General features: G+C 42.4%; 1 protein-coding gene across 2 annotated transcripts in view; it reads right to left on the bottom strand.

Annotated features, from left to right (window-relative positions):
* The window catches only part of EGFR (epidermal growth factor receptor), a 150,676-nt gene that overhangs the window by 17,548 nt on the left and 117,112 nt on the right, over window positions 1-16,016 (bottom strand). For both annotated transcript variants that reach the window (XM_021531480.3, XM_021531482.3), the window contains exons 9-17: window positions 15,625-15,751; window positions 15,457-15,530; window positions 14,189-14,279; window positions 13,245-13,444; window positions 12,074-12,206; window positions 10,623-10,722; window positions 8,575-8,732; window positions 3,177-3,212; window positions 1,710-1,851 (exon numbers count right to left, since the gene is read on the bottom strand). In XM_021531480.3, the coding sequence (XP_021387155.2) occupies window positions 1,710-1,851; window positions 3,177-3,212; window positions 8,575-8,732; window positions 10,623-10,722; window positions 12,074-12,206; window positions 13,245-13,444; window positions 14,189-14,279; window positions 15,457-15,530; window positions 15,625-15,751 (1,061 nt within the window). The remainder of the gene's footprint in view (window positions 1-1,709; window positions 1,852-3,176; window positions 3,213-8,574; window positions 8,733-10,622; window positions 10,723-12,073; window positions 12,207-13,244; window positions 13,445-14,188; window positions 14,280-15,456; window positions 15,531-15,624; window positions 15,752-16,016) is intronic.

Here is a 16,016-nt window from a genome sequence, read left to right as displayed (position 1 = left end):
TGGAAAGTTGAACACTTTGGGGAAGCAAATAAATCCTTCCTTTAAAATGATCAACATTTGATTCTATGTGGAGTTTTCAGGAGGATAGCTCTGCTCTGACTTGTAGGAATAAATACCTGCTCCAATAAATACCTGCACCTGTATTTTTAGGTCCCTCATCCACTAATCTGTTCAAAGTGGTGCTTTCTGCTCCAAAAATCAAGCACAGAGTGGCAACTGCCATTTTGAAGGAGAATGAAGGAATGCCTCTTCTCAAATGGAGGCTATGACTTCAAAGCCTTGAAACACATGGCATGAAAAAGAATATAATTACCACAGATGCTAAAGGAGATTATTTTTGTTTTGAACTTGTGAATAAATTATTAAAATGTTTAAAATAATGGGAAAGAATCACCTGCACTCTTTCATGTCTGCTCTTGTTTAACAGGACAAAATTCCCATGGTACTAGTTGTTCCCCCAAATCATGTGTTATACAAGCAGCAATTGAAACTCTGAAAGTGATTCTTTACTCAGACAAAAAAGGATGTTGAATTGCCTATTGATTTTTTTTCAAAATATTATCTCAACCTTATTGCAAACAGTAGTAGTGCCCTCCAAATATATTTAATGCTTTTATGATGCATAAGTCAGCTTTTTCCTTAGTGTTTTTCCTTTTGCTTTTTCTTCAAATAAAACCATATTTAGCTAGATTCAATCTGATTTTAGAGGACCAGCAGCCTCTCTGTTGTGATGAAATATCCTCATTTTGAGGAGTCCAGAGGATACAATATGAACTGAGCACAAACTGAACTCTACTATCACAACTGCAGAATACGGTAGTACGTAAAATATAGTTTCACAGTGCAATGAAAAACAAGCCAGCTTGTCTTTTACTTTTTTTTTTTTTTTTTTTAAGAATATTAGCAACTGACTCTGCAAAGCTGGCAAGTAGAGAAAGAAGCTGCAATTGGGATTTTAGCAGAATGTTAAAAATATTTGGCTAATTTACTAGAACCAGAGAAAGAGAAGGGGCTAACCACACAGGAGCAGCTTCCGCCCAGGATTAGGAATTTTACTGTGTATGAGGTATCCAGAGGGTGATGCTGTAATGCACGCAAAGCTATGCAAAGAACAAAAAAGCAGTGCAGAAACCTTGTTCATAACCAACAGGGTGAACCCTTCACTTTGAAGGCTTTGTGGGCTTTTTGTGCTCAAAACAAACCAAAGACAAGACACAAATACTTCCTCAATTCCTTTCCCTCCTCTCCTGTTTTTCCACAGGATCAGGCACGCACCTGATCAAGGGGGTAAAATTTTCAAAAGCACGCCAAGCTGCCAGAGCAGCCTCAAGGCTTGTCTGGAGGGACACACGATTTGAGGCTGGAGGTCTACACAGGAAGGTAGTAAGGACCAGCAAACACATTGCACCTCAACCTGAATGTGGAGTTTTTTCTGAGTAGACAATCTCAATGGCTTTCCTTGGGATTGAGACATCCAAATCCCTTAAACATTTCATGAATTACATGCAGAGAGATCAGATTTGAGATTGCGAAGGTGTTGGGTGCATGCCGCTGCTTTCCTGAGTAGCGTGGCAACCGCCTCGTTTCTCATCCCGAGGGATTGCTGAGTTACAAGGATGCAGGGCACAGACGCAGGGTGCTCTAACCCTCTGGCACGAGGCGGAGGACACCCAGGGGCCCAGCCGAGGCCGGGAGCAGGCAGTGCTCACCTCCCTCTCCTGCAGCAGCCGGCGCAGGGTGCGCTTCCTGACGATGTGGCGCCGCCGCAGGTACAGGCCAATGCCCAGCCCCACCACCACGAGGCACAGGAGCCCTCCGACAACACCGGCTGCGATAGACGGGATCTTGGAGCTGCAGCACAGGAGCGGGTGCAGAAAGAGGAGAAGGATCTTAGGTGTTAGATTTTAAAGAAGCCCTACAGATGTCGCAGGGAGCCTTATGTTTCGATCAAACACAGACTCTGGACACACACATAAGCCTATCTGACATGTCAGATTGCTTGGGCACCTGCATTTTTAAAGTCCCTCATCCAGTAATCTGTTCAAAGTGATGCTTAATTACCATCTGGGCATGAACTACAAGTCTTCATTCTTCCCCCAAAGTCACAATGGGAACTGATCCTCATAGCTTAAGTGAGGGATTTCTCCTCCTTCCAACAAACCCACCAAGTGTGTGAGCATCCCTAGGTGTGCCAGCTGTGGGCAGCCCATGTGTGATCAGAGACATGAAGCATGTGGAGAGAAGGCCTCTCAGAAAGGCACAGACAGCTGTGATACCAGCAATGCAGCTGAATATGTACAGTGGGAATTATTGGGGGGAGCATGCTCTAAGTGAATGTCAGATCATCTGTCTTCTTTACAAGTACAAATGTCTGAAACCAGGTATTGCATCCCATTCCCACTGTACACACAGATTGCTGCCTCTTTATTAGTGCCTGAGTAATTGCAAATTTAAGTTGAGAAGAAAAACCTGTTTTCCAAGGTTGTTTTTTGGTCCGCACTTAAGAGATTCTTCCCAGCATTTTTTTAAGTTGCCCCAGGAATTACTATTAAATGCAGTCACTTTTTAACAATACTTATAGACTGAATTTATCTTGCCATAGCATGACGTTGTGGCTAGAAACTAAATCCCTCTCTCTCAGTCAGAGAAGACTGTTTGTTGCATGACCTCGAGCACATCATGAAGCCAAACAGTGTGATACAAGATCTAGTCTGAGTGCGACAAATGAGAATCCATCTGGGCACACAGTATTTGGAGATGTGCAGATCACAGGGCTGGAAAAGACCCTCTGCATCTCTGAGTCTCCTGTAACACAATTAACTATATCAGTCCTAAACATATTTCTCTCTGCCCTTAATCCTTTCTTTTTCCATCCCCTCCTTTTATTCTTTAGTAACAGATCCCTGGTATCACCTTGACAAAAATTATAGGCAGAACACCATTTTGAAGAATTGTGCCAGTAGCAATATTTCTCAGTTCTTTAAGCCATTTTTATAGTTCTGAGCCTGCTCTAATCTGTCACTTCCCTGTACACACCTGAAGACTCTAGTCCCAGCCTTGCAGTGTCCAGTGTGGAAATGTAAACACACACACACACACACACACACACACACACACACACACACACACACATTCTTTCCAGCTCTGCCATTAATTGTAGCAGATGAAATACTCACCCATTTGGACAGCCTTCAAGACCCGGCCCCTTGCACCTGTAAAAACAAATGAATGTTACAAACATAGTAGCTCTGGCCTACATACTTCTGTAAATCCAACTAAGAAGAGTGCTACTTATTTGAAAGTTTCAGAGCAGTCCTAGTGTTAACATGGGAATTAATATACTCATACATTCCATTAAATATCAGTCGACAACCTTGCTCCAAAATCTTTTGTCTAGAGAAATAGCTATGCTGCACATTTAGTTTAAAGAATGTTTTAAAAGAATTTTTAGCATGTGGTAGAAGTTGGGGAGGACACAGATTCACAAAATTCACGGATTTCCTATCTCTGTGCCCAAGGCTGACTGTGGAGGAGGACAGAAGTAGCCTCCTCCTCCTATACAGACAGAATACATGTGGAAACATGTCATTGCAGACCCTCCTGCATAATCCTTGTTTCATGATAAGGTAAAGATTTCAATTTCCAAACTTTCTATTTCAAATAAAAAATTGGGTAGCAGATACATGGACTTCCATCAAAAAATGGGACTTGACAGCACTCTCTCAGGTTACAGTTTGCTGGCACGTGTCCATGGTATTTTTCCTTTAGAATCCAAAGTCTTATGTTACTGGTAATGTAAACAGGTACAATTGTTATCCAGAGAGCCAGGAACGACTAGCAAATCATTCACCCTCCATTTGAGTTTAAAATGCTAAAATTTTGGCAGCGCAGTGCAAAAAAAAACACAGATGAAAACAGTGACTGCGTTCACTTGATGGTCTAATGAGTGTGAGAGGCACAGCATTCCCAAGTGCTGCTGGGCTATAAGATGTATGCACTTCATGGGAATTGTGGTCTTTGTGGTGTCTACTGAGGAAGGAGAGCATGACTGAGAGGGTGACATCACCTCTAGAAAACAGAGCACAGGAAAGGAGTAAAGTCCAGTTTGTGGTATCCGCTCCCTGTGCTGACTTAAAGAAACTGGATCATCTAAAAACAATTCCAGAGGAGGTCAAGTAGGGGGTAAGGAGTGAGCCCATGCCAGGAAAACTGCTCTGGAATCCCTCTCACTGACAGGAAGAACCAAAAACATTTCAAAATGCCAGGTAGAGTTGCAGATCTTCTCTTGTAACTAGGACTAGGTCTGGGGAAGGAAGAGGTGAAGCAACTACTCTTTTTATTGGGTTTTAGTTAGTTTGTTTGTTTTCATTACTCGGATCTTTCCCTATGTATTTGTCCTGTTTACGGGCCAACACAGTGCTCCAAGACCCAGCATCTTGAAGGTCTTGTAAGTTCACTGGGCTCCCATACAAGAATGTGCATCCTAGGGTCCTGAACATGCTGGAAGTGCTGTGCATACCAATTCCTGAAAGCCTTGTTAGCTTTCCTACCAGCATACAGTTTGTTTTGTTTGCTCAGTTGTGTAACTAAGCACAGAGAGGCTGCAGGTGCAAAACAGAGCCACCAGCTTCCTTATCATCAGGGGAGGCAGATCTTGCCTCGGGCTTCTCTCTTCAGGTGCTCAGTGGAAAACTGACCTAGTACTCCAGACCTCAACCAGTCATGGTCTACCTCCCAGATATGAATTTCTAATACAACAAAACATGTGCAGCTGGTCTTGGTAAGAATGTGAAATTAGAAGACCTGACCTAATTTCAGAATATGATTACTGTCCCTCAAAGTACCTCTTTCTCAAAATTCTGGTTTGCCATGCCACTTTAAGATGGCAAGCTCTCTATGTGCTTCCTAACAGCAAACAAAACTGGCTGAGGGGATTGTAGCTAGAGTCTGAGGAATGACTGACGAGTTCTTCTCTTACACATCAAAGTAGAAGCAGGAGAACTGTAGATTTTTATCAGTTCCCTTCCTTTTCCCCCACAAATCCATCAATATCAAGTCTTGCAGAATAAAGTAAAAAGGTGTTTGGGAAGAAATAGAGAGATCAACTTGTGCTTTTCAAATCCCACTTGGTTTTCTGATTAATTTCACAAGTCAGAGAAGAAACAAAGCCCATAAGAATTATCCCTCCAGGACTATATATAACTATCTTTCTTAATGTGGAATTTTATGATGACACCCTACATAAGTAACCCAGATTTTATGGAACCTAAACAATCATGTTTTCCATTCCTGAGTATTTTTTATTCTGCTTACAGAAACCAAAATGATAAATGTGACCTTAAGTTATGCAGTAACTCAAGATCTTATGGATATATTAGATGAGTATAACAGCAGTTGTAGTCTTTGATATATTTCTCTAGTTATTGCAAAATTAGTTCTGTGTACAGCTCCTGAAAACTACTTTATCTTGAACTACATTTTACCCATCTATGTAAATATTACTTGTCCCAGTGCAGACACAGCAATTTATTTCCTAAATCCACCAAAATTTTAACAACTTTTTTTCCCCCACCTATAATTCCTAATTTGATATAATACAGCCAGGTTGTCATGATTGATGAGCCTTTTAGAGGGGACTCACACTATAACAGCCTAAGTTACTTTACAATCACAAAAGAAATGGAAAATAATTTTTTTATATTTTTAAACTTTACAAAAATTTTACCGTGTCCTTTCTTTCTAAGTAACCTTCCAAGAGTGACAAAAGCAAAAAATTTGTGCTGTGCTTCTGCAGCCTTCCCTTTCAGATCCCCTGGCCACTTCCTGATCTCCAAAAATCCCTTAGTATTTAAAATGAACGCTGGTGAGACACAGAGTGTTGATAGCAACTGTGGATGGAGGCAGGATGTGCAAGCCAGTGGTATTGGCTACAGTGGTGGCTTCTTCTCCTTGATTATCCACTCCAGTGGCGACGTCTGAGTTTATTTCCTGTACTCTGTGAGGCTGGCAAGGGAAAATCAAATCCTACAACACTGACCAGATTAATTAGGATGGTGAGTGTCTTTAATTGATGAACATATGGGTTAATTCCAGGGATTTTGAGATGTTGCTTTCTTTAGCATAGCATGTAATTCTCAGCTGTACCTAGAGGCAGGGAAAAATGAAGCTTGTGTACAAAATCCCCAAGAAAATACAGGAGAATTGGGAGAGAAGGGGTCTTTTGGGCTAAGCAGGAGAAAACATCCTTCATTCTATTTACTAATGAAGGCTGAAAAATGGATTCAGCAAAGAAAATGAGACTCAAAGAGATTCTTCATGGCATTGCAAAAGAAGCAATGTATGACCAGTATGCATACCTAAAGCAAAAAAATGAAATTTGTGACAAAACTCAGCTGGGAAGAGAAGTCTTTTACTTGAAGCTTCTTCAAATAAGGAAAACAGAGAGAGATCCTGGGAACCCTTGCTTGCATGACTACTGAAGTCAGCACACTTAATCATGCTGATAAGATTTTGTGGGCTCTAGCCGTGAAATTGGACAGGGACAGAAATGAAGTTGTTTCTTGTCATGCAGGAATCGCTGAGACTGTGGTTTTTAAGGATGCAAAAACTTTGTGAGACAGATGTTTTCCACCCACTGCTGAACATTCCCATTCCCACAGCAAAATGAGGGAAAGGCGTGAAGAGAAATGGCACTGCTGATGGATTGCCTTCAGAGGGACAATGCTGTGCCTGACTGCATGTTCCCATATTATAACACTGACAATGGCTCCCTACTCATCCATGGCCACAGATGTCTCATCTGTATAGCAAATACTGCAACACTACCTCCTTCTAGCTCTCTTGAGCCCTTCAGGGACACAGCCTATTTCATCTGCCACATTTGGGCATCAATTTGAATTGGGCTATTGAGCATGTTCACAATCTAACTGATGCAAACTCAGCCCAGCTCTTTCATGTGAAAGATGAAATTAATACTACTTTTTATGTTCTGCCTTGATAACACAGGGCCAAATACACTGAGGCATATGTTGGTAATCATCATGTTAAAAAAAATCTCCTTACTGTAACCTCACCTCCTGCCTGACTCTTATGGTTCCCCCATCCACTGTTAAAGCAAGGCAGGAATTGACTTCTCTAATCAATTCTGCTTGGGGAACTTGCTTGTGCACTAAGAGTCACTGTGTGGCTTCTTTTACATCCCTGCCTGGCAAATTATGTTCTCCAAATCTGCAATGGAGTCTAGTGTTTGATCTCACTACTGAGGCTGCACAGTGAAAAAAAAAGCCTTTTTCAGATGTGGTTACTCATTACACTATTCCACTAATCAGCTGCATTTCCATGTGGCCATGGAGGGTAGAAGGAGGATATTGGACCACTGTGGCCAGTAGGGACTACTGAAGTAATTAATAAAGAGCAACCTTATTATGATCCCTTTTCAACTGAGAAAATTTCTTCCTGGACTTGCAGTGGGAAGCCCTGATAAGCCTTGTCTGTGACTATAGAAAAAGCAGAGGGCATCGCTGTAAATCCTGGTAAATCCAGCAAGCTGGTATAACTACTGTCTGAAATCCATTGCACTGAATTTCACTATGAGCAGTAGAAAGGGCTGTTACTAGCAGATTCCACCCTTCATCTCCTTTTTCCCATGAAGGTGGGAAACTGGCAATTGGGTTAGCTAATATACAATGTGATGATTGGTCTGAGTATGTTACAACTCCTCTCTTGCAACACTAATTACAGGCATATTATAGAAGGATTTTGGATCAGACAGACTTGCAGAGTAAAAAGCAGAGGCCTGTGAAGGAAAATACACCAAGCATTTCAGAGCTTTTTGCTCTGAAAGCATCACAGTCCAATAACCAGCTCTCAAACCCTAAAACCTTTTCCTGTGCATCCCATGTCTTTTGTAGGTTGGAAATCAGGAGGAGAGACCATTACTACTTGTGATGTAGGTTAAAGAGATCAATTCACACCTTGTTACAGGTTGCAGTTTAAGCGTGTCCCCAAGTGAGGAAAACATGGCTCATATAGAATGGATTTACTGTGATGCCTGTTAAAAAAGCCACACTCACAAGGCTTTAAACTCAGACCAAGTGCTAGTGTATGGAAAGAAGGAAAAAACAGAAGATCACTGTGTTACCCCACTAAGATTTCTCTCCTGAAAGTTGAAAGGTGTACAGAAAAATGGGCCCCGGGAACCCAATATCCAGCAGATGTCACTGATGTTCCTCTCAAAACCAGAGGACACAGCAACAAGACAGATGGGGAAAAAAGGGTGCATCACTGGTGGATGTGTCCTGTAAAATTCTTTCAAGTTACCAAGCAAGCCTGTTTCAAATCCCTTAAACTATTTTTTTCTTTCCTTCTGCATAAAGACAAAGTACCACTGACCTTTTCCTACTTACAAAGTTTGCCACACTCTGCTTACGTTAACTATGCCTTCCTGACCTCTCTTGCTCCGTGCTAGCTCTCAGTGGTTTGACATGGGACCATCAGGAGGAGAAGGAGCTCAAGACAAGTTGTTTCTCTGTTTCTTTTCTTCCCTGTCACCCTTCAGTCCCAGGTTTTACTTACCCCCGGGTACAGTTTGGATGGCAGAGCTGGCAAACATTATTCCCATCAGCATATTTCCAGACGAGGGTGTCATTCTCACCCAGAACCCCTGCTGGGCAGGATTTCACACAGTGGGGACCATCTATAAAATGGGCACACTTCATGCAATTGTCAGGGCCCTGCAGAGAGAAACAACTTGTTTGCAATGCCCTTACATCACCCTATTCAGGAGGAAATTCAGAAGATAAATCTAAACGCCTTTTACAGCTGGAAGTTTTCAGCATTATCTGCGTTTATTACCTTGCTACCTGATATTCTTGGAAGCAATTGCTCTTGCAGGATGGACCATACAAAAGACAGTTCCTGCTGCTTAAAGCTAATATTTTCTTGCATTTCCATGTTGCTTTTCCTGCTCTGCCTTTTGTATCATTGGAAAACTTGTGTTTTGCATTTTAAATGGGAAAGAATTTAATGACACCTTGATAAGGGGTTAGCTGAAAAGCAGATAGCTTGGTTGCTACCTGCAATATAATGTCACATAATTTAAATTGTGGATATAGACCTCCTGATACCTCCCTGAAATACTGGAATCAAACTATTATTTTTCTGGTTTCTCAGCACAGCTCTTTCCTCTATTAGGAAGAAGCATAGGATGATGAAGGCAAACCAAGGAGTCCATGCATTTTTCTTCCCACTTCGAAAAGCACTTCATTTGTATTTAAAGGTATTGCCTTTGGCTATTTTTGACAGAACTGTTTTTATTAAGACTGTAACAGCATCATGAATGACCTAAATATTTTAAAGCAGGGGAACCAGCAATTGTGGGTCAAATTCTACTGTGGAGGAAAACCAGACCAGATCCACAGTGCTGGTTGCAGTGGGACAAAAGTAAGACACGCTACAGGAAGATTATTTTAATCACTGCAATGTCTAAGGGCCACTATAATAGACTGATTACTAGATGCTAGGCAAATATGGAACAGGGGGTCACTGCCTGAAGGAGTTTATAATGTAAATAACATCCTTGAGGCCATGGTGCTAGGAGGGAGGATGGAAATGCTTCACATTACTGAGCAGTGACTCTTCAAACTGATGATTGTTGTCCTTGTTCTTGACAGGACAGGGTTAATTTTTGCAGTAGCCAGGAGGGGCATGGCTAGGACATGGGGGTTATTTTATACCTCTTCATGTATACCTTCTTCCCCAAGGGGCAGGGAGAAGGAGTTTCCTCTGGGGAGAAGGTGTTCCTTCTGGTTGAGCAAGCATGGTAGAGGGAGCAGTGGGGTAATGCTGGTTGTGAGCAATTACATGAGAATCCTTCACCTTTCTTGCACACTGTTACTAATGTTGTTGCTGTTACTGCTCCCTTTCTTATCTCATTACTGGAAACTCCAGTAAATTGCTCTTATCTCAATCCATGATTTTCCCCTCTTATGCCTCCAATTCTCCTCTCCAGCCTGCCACAGGGGAAGGAGGGGGAGGGAGTGATGGAGTGGATTGTCGTTTGGAGAGTCTCAGTGGGACTACTAAATTGGGGTGTACCATTCCTAAACCACAACAATGAGCAAGGGTCAAACACTCAGAGGCTGTGGGCGGTGGCAAAGGTGTTTAAAGAGCTGGGTTAAATAACACAGAGGTGGACCTGTGATGGAAGCAAGAGATTCGATCTCAAAAAAAAAAAAAATAGAGATAACTGGACTATTGCAATTAAGATCTGAGTTTGATCTAATGTGCTCATATCAACTTGGAAGTTGAGTGGTTATATGTTACTCAAACTTTTGCCATATTTGCCAAAGGAAGTATTTTTTTAAAATACAAATTTTAATATTTAAAAAATATTAAGGACTCTACAATGTCTGTGACTGTGGATTACATGTCAGAAAATAAAACTAACACCCTGAGGTTTCCTATCCTGCTACTTTGCCCCATGATCTTGATTTCTAACCACCCCCAATCTCTGCTTCACCTCAAACAGGGTTAAAATGAGACCTCAGGATTATCTGAACATGGGAAATACATATTAATACATGGTCTGAGGCTCAGGTTTGCTAAGAAGAATCTGCTCTTACAGGTCCAGTGCAGGTTGCATTGTACATGGTGGAGTTTTGCACCAGGCACTCAGGGTGGCAGGGGAGGCACTTGGAGTCCTTTTCAAACTCTCTTGGCTCCCTGGAAAACAGCAACAACAACAACAACAAAGAAATAATTAAACCTCAGAAATAATAGTAAGTGATAAATTGTGATCTTCTCTCCTTCTCCAGACTTTTCCACATTCGACTGAGATGATGATGGTACTGAGACAGGAGGAGGGACCCTCTTGGCTACACCAGTAGCACTTGCTCAGTACAAACAGGAGGACATAAGAGAAAGGGAAATTTGGTTGACAGTGAAACACATGACACTCTAGATTGAACACTACAAATGAATTTACTTTCCCTTTTAAGCTATTGTCTCAGAATACTCACAACCATTTCTAGAGGCTTTTAAATGGTAGTAATGCAAGAGATCAGCAAAAACAGTTCAAGTGATTACAAGGCTACAAATAATAATTAGGAAAGTTAAACAGCAAGGCACTGATAATTAAATTCATGTCTTCCCTACAACACACAATGAATCATTAAAATATGAAAGTTGAGAACAGATGGTTTTAATAGCAATAAAGCTGTTCCACTTCAAGTAATGGTGTTATTAATTAAACTAAATCTACCCATCATTTGACACAAAATAATGACCTGATCTGCCCTTCAGGTTATAATAGCTGCTAGAGCTTTAAAAAAAAAAAGACAGCTGCTAAACTGCAAGCCACTAGAGAAATACAAACATCAGAGGCATTAGCACCCTGACAAGTACTTTCTTAATACTCAGGAGCTTTAAAAGTCAGACTTTGTAATTTTGCTGCTAGACATGCCTTTTCCACCTACATCACCTGCTGAACTGATACACAAGGCAGCTTTTTCCATGTCCTAAGTGAGGCTGAGACAATAATTTTGTCTGAAATTGCTGCTCTCAGTCATTTTCAAATGAAAGTTCATTCTCCCTTGACTGCAACTTCTCAAAGTGCAAGGGTGAGCTGCTCATCTGAGCAAATATAGGAGGAAGGAAGTCTACCAAGCAGTGAAGCCCTGACTCTGGGGATGACTGAGCTCCCTGAGACTCGAAATGGCTCTTGGCTCTCACCTGGTGTACTTGACATGACAGTCACAGACTGGGCTTTAAGCTCCTTTCTTTCTTATGGGAAGGAAGCCCAAGGTCTCCTTGGGCCTCCAGATAGTCTCCTTGTGGGCTTAAGGGGATGTTTTCTTAGCAGTCACCATGTCAGGAGCAAATTCCTAAGGCACGCTGAATGTGGAAGGAGAGGTACCTTAGCTAGGTACTGTGTTCACACCACATCTCTGCAAGCTGGGGCAATCCCATGCAACCAGAGACCCAGCTTCTTGCTTTCTTTCTAGCTACAACACATTTTAAAAACCAAAGCCCCCATACCATCACCAAAACCTAAAGCACCCCTGAGACACCTTACCCTTGCAGGATGTTGCACTGTTTCACACATTCCTTCTGACGATCAAAAAACCTGCAGGAGAAGCAGTGGAAGGGCCCTGGGCCCCAGCAGCCTACGTCTGAGCACAGGGGGTCACAAACATGCTTGGCAGCAGCTGAGAGACAAAGAGGGACAAGAAAAGACATGAATGTCAAAGCAAGAGAGAGGTCAAACTCTGTTCTCACTCCATCTGACCAACTGGCTTCTCCAACCTGTTCCAAAACAGATATGAATGGTTCTGGTAGAGTGGAAGAGGAATAATCATGCTTCTTTAAATCCCAAAGCCTGAAACTGAGTGACATCTGGCCATTCAGAATAAGAATGATCTCCTCTGTGACAGCTTAACATATGTATGATAAAGTTAAATCAGGCTGAGGGAGCTGGGGATGTCCACCCAGGTGAAGAGACAGCTCTGGAGAAACATTATTGGGGCTTTTTTGTACTTGATGGACACTTACAACAACTTTTTAACAAGGCCTGTAGTGACAGGACACAGAGAAATGCTTTTGAATGAAAAGAGTAGATAGATTTATGGATACAATGAAGAGATAGTTACAATGGGTGGTGAGACACTGGCATGAGTTTCATAGGGAATTGGTGGATGCCTAATCCCTCAAAATTCAGGGTCAGATTGGATGGGCCCTGAGCAACCTGGTCTAGTGAAAGACATCGCTGCCCACAGCAGGGGAGGTTGGCCTACATGACCTTTAAAGGTCCCTTCTCACCCAAACCATTCTGTGTTTCTATGATAAATTTCTAAAATACAACAAATTCATATTCTACAAAAAGAAATAATTAGATTTTGGCTCAGGGACCACTGCAGTCAACAGCAGAATGGCTGAACAACAGCTTCAACCTTGTTAAAAAAGGCCAGGTTTAGGAGTTAGCTTTTGTGTCCTTCAAGTGACGTGGCTTCACTACATTCATTGTAGTGAAGAATCTCCTAATTTGCTGGACACCACAAAGTCCACATTTTGGTAGGAAAAAAAATCCCGCTCTTCCCACACCACTTTCATTAAAGCAGTATCACTGTTGAATTTTTTAGCTAGAGGAATATGGAGAAAAAAGCCTTGCTTGAATCATGAAAACGCAAGCTTACTCTTGCATTTCAGCATGAGCTTTGATGGTGAGCAGGAATGCAGCACTCACTTACCACACTCATTTTTATCTCTATTCTGTAAAATCTTTGTTTTCTGGCTCTCAGTTGCAAACAGGCTGTTCCAGTCCATGGTGTCAGCATAGCAGAGGTTCTTGTTCCTCATAATGGCAACATCTCCATCACTTATTTCCTTGAGGGAGCGCAGCCCTAGGGACTGTATTTTCAAGTTAACAACGGCAAGGGAATACTGGCCACTAAAATGGAGAGAGACGAATAGAAAAAAACATGCAAGAAAGGTAAGCAGGATTTACTTAGCATGTTTTTATTTTAGTTGTCAAATGCATCCTGCTGTGAACTGCATTTTCTTCAAGCAAGGTTCTGCTCAGCCTTCTAAACTTAATGCCATGTATGTGTCATGCCTATTACGTAACAACTGCAATATTCACATCTGGTTTTACAAGGGTTTTTTACACTAAAACTGTCAGGACACACATGTTCTGACAATTAAATGATGTGGAACAATTGTTGTAGGTAAAGCAGCTATTATTTTGTGCTTGTCCACCAAGTCACTCTTCCACCTAGGGCAAGCTTAGGAGGGCACTTGGAAGCATTGCTGATGTCGGCACTGCTTGGCAGCCTCCATCCATGACTGCTCAGCTACCTCAAATCCCACAGTGCTTCTGACCACATTTTGACTTACCCCAGACTGTAAAGAGAGCTTTCTGTCCTGCTTGTGCTTCCAGGATGGTGGGTGAAGCCCTGGTTCTGAAAGTAGGCTCAGGACAGCCCTCCATACATGGCACAGAGCTGAGGGTCTTTACTCCCAGGGCACATTATCTATGCTACAGAGATGGTGATCTACTCCTTGCAGGGTTTGCCCCATTTTGCATCAGTTTTGGGACACCTGAGTCTCACACTGCTTGCAACCTTGGTGTGCTCAGACAAGAGCAGCTCAAAACAGGGTTTCTCAGAGTGGCTGTGGCACATGATTTACTTACTGTTGCTTTGTTCTGCCTCGTATAATCTCCAGATTTTCAAAAGCATAGAGATCAGTAGCATTCTCAGGCCAGGCTTGAATCAACAAAAATCCTGCAAGAGGAAAAGAAGATTTAAAAAAAAAAAAAAAAAGAAATAAACTCACTGTTAGTGCTGGCCGCAGAGCCTTCTCCTGTAGCAAATCCTGCACTGGGAGAAGGCACTTGTACTTTCCCTATGCTTATCTGAAGGATATCAGAGTCTAACATGACATTTTAGGGAGCAAGGAGATATTTTTAAACCCTGTTTTATAAACAGTTTACTTCTCAGCCCACTGTGAGGGCTTAGGAGCACAACAGAGCATGTTGTTGAACCACACATCCTGCCACACCGAGTCACCAGCAACAAAGGCTCTTGCCAGTAGGTACCCTGGTGAGAGGCTGCAGACTCAATCTGTGGGAGAAAGACAGCACTCCATCCTTTTTTCAGTCAACCTCAGGGAAGAGGAAAACTGAAAAGCAGGAACAGAGCAGAATAGCTACTTGTAGTGGATTTTCTGAGGCAAGCAGAATTCCCTACTCAGCTGAGGTGTTTGGGAGGAAGGGGAAAATTTGGAAAATTTCAGGCTGCTGTATGAAACTCTGAAGTTTTCCTGAAGGGAACCACACAGTGAGAGGGCAAGAAGAGGAGAACTGGAGTCATGTCTGTAGACCCAGCCCTGATGTTACATTCATTTCATAATGGGCTGAACGCAATTACTTTTAATTGATACTTGGTGCAAGACGGTGGCTGAGTGCTCCACTGGCTGCTTTGTGCTCATGGAGACACATTTACCCCAAGGAAGAGCTCATCAGGCTGGAGAGGGTGTCTCCATAAGGATGATGCAAGCCACTGAGCACGTTTCCCTAAGGAGCTGCTGAAAGGTTTTCCACAAATAGAAACACACTGGGCTTTTTTTAGCTGGAGTGGCACGCCTCTGCATCACCACATGCTTCTTGGGTGGCTGAGGATCTCCACTGCTTTTACTCTTCTCTAGGGCTGACAGTTCAGCAGAAGATATGTTCTGGCCAAACCACACACCTTGGATGAAAGACCAGTATGGGTTATGTGGGCGTAATGCTGGCAATGTGCTGCTGACCACCTTGGTTAAGAGTGACCCTTGTTAGCTCACAGACAAGAAACACTTTGCATGCACTTCCCTTCATGTGCTTAAAAAATTTTCCTCCTCCCCCCATTTGTGTTTCTGGCAGTATCAGTCAAAAAACCACCTCAGCTTAAATTCATTGCTAACCTGATATTTCTTTGACTGTTTTGAAGACATCCAATTTCTTGGGATCCAAAGGTAGGGTTTTTGTGAAGGCATCACTGAAACGAACAGAGAAATTGTGAAAAGAACAGCTTAGCCTGGATTGTCTCTAGCCTTTTTCTTTCAGTGCTTGATGTCCAGCAGGTAACTCACCCTAGAAATGCAACTGGGAGAATGCTGACATCCCCATTGATCTTGGTACAGTTTTTGAAGGAGTCAATATTTGTGGCATTTATGGAGAGGATCCCTTTAAGTTCACCTATTCCGATGCCATTGCACACTGTTAAAGGAGAGATACAGAAGTTAGGGGGGACAAAAGTGAAGCCCAGTCACAAGGCAGGATAGAAACATGGAGGTGCCACAAGTTCAGAAAGAATTCCTGTATGGCCAAACCTATCACTCTTAGATGAGTTCACAGATCTTTTGCCAATTTTTGATTTTCAGAAAGTGCCACAGGATAACTACTTCCTGCTTGCCCAGCCGTGCAGCTCTGGTCTGAGCATCTTTGCACACAGGCTTTGGCCCTTCTTTGTCCTATTTCCATT

The sequence above is a fragment of the Lonchura striata genome, chromosome 2 (assembly GCF_050655825.1).
Source record: "Lonchura striata isolate lonStrDom1 chromosome 2, ASM5065582v1, whole genome shotgun sequence".
Classification (NCBI taxonomy): Eukaryota; Metazoa; Chordata; class Aves; order Passeriformes; family Estrildidae; genus Lonchura; species Lonchura striata.
The sequence above is the reverse complement of the archived record's forward strand: the minus strand, read 5'-3'. Positions and strand labels throughout refer to the sequence as shown.